The sequence below is a fragment of the Octodon degus genome, unplaced genomic scaffold (genome assembly GCF_000260255.1).
Source record: "Octodon degus isolate 3935 unplaced genomic scaffold, OctDeg1.0 scaffold00021, whole genome shotgun sequence".
Taxonomy (NCBI): Eukaryota; Metazoa; Chordata; class Mammalia; order Rodentia; family Octodontidae; genus Octodon; species Octodon degus.
Genome location: NW_004524597.1, coordinates 10,946,941 through 10,951,375, shown reverse-complemented (window position 1 = coordinate 10,951,375; position 4,435 = coordinate 10,946,941). Strand labels below are relative to the sequence as shown.

At 45.6% G+C, this 4,435-nt stretch overlaps 1 protein-coding gene across 2 annotated transcripts in view; it reads right to left on the bottom strand.

Moving 5' to 3' along the window:
- The window catches only part of Lmf1 (lipase maturation factor 1), a 108,089-nt gene that overhangs the window by 87,212 nt on the left and 16,442 nt on the right, over positions 1-4,435 (bottom strand). The window contains exon 3 of one of the 2 annotated variants that reach the window (XM_004628125.2): positions 340-350. The exons of the other annotated variant lie outside the window; for it this stretch is intronic. Within the exon in view, the coding sequence (XP_004628182.1) occupies positions 340-350 (11 nt within the window). The remainder of the gene's footprint in view (positions 1-339; positions 351-4,435) is intronic. 2 annotated transcript variants of the gene reach the window in all.

Sequence of the window (4,435 nt, the reverse complement as noted above, 5' to 3'; positions counted from 1 at the left end):
CTTGAGTTCATAGAGGTCCCAAGCACAGGATGAACCTTGCAGTTCACCCCAGGGAAGGCAGTCCTTGCCTCAGGTGTCCCCATCATCATACAGGGGAGTTAGCAAGGTATCTAGGCACCTGACCCCAAAACATGCAAGTTCCCCCACCTTATTAGCCAGTCTGCTGGGACCTACATGTTAGGACAGTCAACAAACACTGCACCAGAGCTGTTCAGCACACTGGAAAATCCCAAGCCAGGCCTTAAAGAAATTAGACAAGCCAGGAAAAAAGGTGTAGATACATACCCCAATCTATAATGTAAACTCTTCAAGAGTTTTTCCTAAATGATTTTCACTTACCAAAAGAATACCTGAAAAACAAAAGAAAAAAATGTATTATAATTTTGGCTTGCTTTGATCAAAAACTTGTAAGTTAACCCAACAGGTTTCTGATGAAGCACAGCCCACCCTTTCGAGCTCAGCACAGTGTGGAGTTAGTGCAGGTGTGAGGACCTGCCTGCCAGGTGCTGGGAGCAAAGCCCCCACCTCCCTGAGCCAGCAGGGCCAGGTGGTCAAAGGGGCTACAGGATGAGCAGATACCACACCTGGTATTTCCGGGGAAAAATGACTTTAGCCACCACAGCAAATGTTATTTTCTGGACTATGAAAGTTTAAAGGGCATCTATTACTCCAAACACAGGTCACTGGGAAAGGGACTAAAGTGGAAGAAACATGGTAAGCTCCGTCTCCATTGCTAATGGTTGGAAAAGGGCCTGTGTCTCCGCTGGAATCATGGTGGGACAAAGAGGTGGCACACCACGTGTCTCTATGCAGTGATTCCCTTTTTATCCCTGGAGATTGAAGACCCAACAAGCAGTCAGCACAAGTGCAGGACCCAAAGCATGAATGAGTCCTTTGCCAAAATATCCCCTATTGGCTTCTGGAACAAATGTGCACCAGCTGCGCCACTGCAAGAGGAATGACATGCTGCCACAGGATGCCCGGCAAGAAGCCAGGCAGAGGCCATACACATGAGATTCTGCAGATATGAAGGGTCCAGACAGCAAATCCACAGATGGACAATGGACAGAGTTTGCAGAGGCTGGGGGTATTGAGGTAGGGGATAATGGGGGTGGGTAGGTCAGTGCTAGATACAGGTGTCTTTTGGGGTGGTAAGGATGTTTTAAATTTAGACAGTAGTGTCAGTTCCAGGACTTTGATATATAAAAGCATGGATGTACACACTTTAAATTTTACCTATATGAATTACCCCTCAAAAAAAGACATGTGGGGAACATCGTTGCTCAGTGAAATACTGATCAATGGTAGGCAAGGGCTGAGGCCCACCTTCACACCCTCAGGCCTGGAAGGAAGGAGAGCAGGCTTTCCCAAGCAGGGCCACTGTAGGTCAGGAGATCCTGAAGTCTCCTGCTCTCATACATTTCCCGCCATGAAAAGTTAGGCTACAAAACAGCATGGGTTGTGACAGGGGCAGACATTCTAAATGCAAGGGAGAAATGAGTGGGACTGAGCAACAGATGATTCTGTTGTGGCTGCTGTTGTAGAGACTGAACCTGGACCTTCACTTTGAGCTATGTCCCTGGCCTGTTCAAAATTAACTAATTAATTTGAGATTAAGGTCTCACGAAGCCATTAAATTGCCTTCACTGGGCTTGAACTTGCAATTTTCCTCTCTCAGGCTCCCAGAGTGCTGGAATTTCAGGTGTGTGTCCCTGTACCTGGCAGATGGCTCTTTTTTATAATTCTTTCACATGTGCTGATGGCCTGGTAGTTCCTGTATTTTATTCTATTTCAGGGCAGCTAGAATTCCCTGGTATGGAATCTGTCTTAGTTACTTTTCTCTCACTGCTGGGACAAAATACCCAACATCCAAAATTAAGGAAGGAAAGGTTTATTTAGCTCACAGTTTGTGGAGGTTTCAGTCCATATTCAGCTGGCTCCAAGGCAGAGTGGCACATGGCAGAGGGCAGCAGTTCATGGCAGCAGAAAGCAGCAAAACAGCAAGAGTAAAAGGGCAGGAGCAGTGGCAGCAGCAGCAGCAACAGGGAGCAAGTCTGTCTTCCTTATGTTGCATTCAGGCTGTCTGCCCGAGGCCAGGTGTAGCACTCACGTCCATAATCCCAACAGCATTGGCAACCATAATCCCAGCACTGGATTGTGAATTAATCACAATCTCTAGAAGTCTGCCCCATAACACCACATGAGGCTTTGTGAGAGACAATTAGACACAAACTATAATATAATCTTAGGATTTTACTATTGTGTTGGCTTTTAAGGCAGTTCCAGGTCACTGGGGCATGGTAGCACATGCCTATAATCCCAGCATGCTGGGAAACAGAGACAGAAAATCCAAGTTTGAGCCCAGTACAGACACATACTACTTACATGTAAAGTAACACATGTCTGAGATTTCCTTTACTCAAAAACAGAAAAGCTGGAAGCAGACAGGTCACCCCTGGCTGCGTGCTACTCTTTGCTTCTGAACATGCTTCTATATGTCTGTAAGGACATTTTAGCCACTGAACACAGGGTTAATGACATAACAGACTTAGCCAATAAAGTCTTCTAACAGATTACCTTGCTGAACAAAGGAAAAAGGACCGATGCTTAAAACAAAAACTTGAAGTTCCCATTTTTATCACATCAGATGGTAAGAAACACAGGGTGCCCAAAGATGTTCCCACCTTCATGTCTGCTGAGGGTGTTTGAAAATGGTTCTTTTGTGACATCACCTGTTTTGAATATAAAGGCTGTCTGCTATACCCCGCCCCCCATATTAGGTTGTTTTAGGTTATTAAGTAAAATAGAAAATCTTCCTGACTTTGATAGTTTTTATTTTATTTATTTTGGCAGCTAGAATTTGACTTCTCTGGAGTGGATCCTGGGGGTTGTACTATTGTGTTGTCCTTTAACAAAGTTCTAGGCCAGTGGGACATGGTGGTATACACCTATAATCCCAGCATGCTGAGAAGCAGAGACAAGAGAATTCAAGTTTGAACTTAGCCTGGGAAATTTAGCAAGACCCAGTCTCAAACTAAAAAAAGCAAAAGGGCAGGGGATATAGCTCAGTACGAAGGTCTTTGTTTCAATCTCCACTACCCACCCCATACACACCAAAAAAGAAAGGAAGAAAGAAAGAAAGAAAGACAGACAGACAGAGATAGACAGACATACAGACAGACAGACAGACAGACAGACAGACAGACAGACAGACAGACAGGAAAGTTTCCAGGCATTTTCTGCCTCCTAGATACCAATTGGCTCCTAGCTGCTTTTCCATGCTGTGCTGCTCTGGCATCTTCTCAGCCAACTCTGATGCACCCAAATGACAACTTACTAGACATCTCTGTATTCAAAGTAGCAGCATGAGAGGGACCCCGACAGCTGCCTGTCCTAATGAACACCTTCATGTCTGGCAATGATGCTCTCCCCATCTGACCACCCTACTGCTGGGGAATTAGCCAAAAACCACAACTCACAGAAGAAGGAGAAACCAGAAGGCTACTGACAGAGCATCATTTCTAGTAAGGAACCAGAAACCACACTGAAAAGTCAATGGTGGAGATGATGGTGGGAACTGACATAAGGATCAGTTAATCCAGTAAACGCATTGAACATTACTACTACACCCTCAGGGCCGAAAAGTGAAGGTGGCCAGCTGTAAGTCAGTGAAGGGAAAGGCATGACCATTACAGAAAACACAGATTCTGGCCATGCCTTCTCAGCTGCCATAATGAAACGGCTCCTGTCTCCATGTCTAACTTTATGCTAAGAGCTGCTACAGCAGCCCTAGTGACACAGGAAGATGCTGTGAATAGGCTGTGCCACTGACACAGGCCAGGCACATTTTCATGTTTCTACAATTTAGAATTTATCGAATAGCAATAAGCTCACAAGCTAGAGTGACTTCACTGGCTTCAACGCACCAGGTACTCTTGGGTTCCCTCAGTGGCTGTAAGCATGGCAATTGCAGCCCTTTACTCCATTCCCATCTTAATTACTAATATCTATGGCATCCAATTCACACATTAATACTTCACACAATGATACACAGATTATAGCAAGCTAATAAAGGGTTCAAAGAGGCCAAAGAATTTTGAAAGGCTGCACTGAGAGCAAAGGCAGAGAGTCATAGGTGCAAGAGTCCCGGCAGGCAGCCAACAACACAACAGCCCAAGGCCCAGGGCTGGCAGACGGAGCGGCTCGGGGCAGTTTCAGTGTCAACTTGACTCGAGCTGTGCACCATGGGCTGGAGAAACCAGTGCTTTCTTCAGGGTCAGATGTAAGGGCTTTACTGTGGCAATTTTCCTGAGCAAGGCTCATAGCAAGTGACCAAGTAACAGAGTCAGTGGTGTGCCCATAGGCAGTCTCAGGTGCCCTATCTTCAAGTATTTTAAGTGAGGAGGGTTATACCTGCTGTGGTGAATAAGCTCAT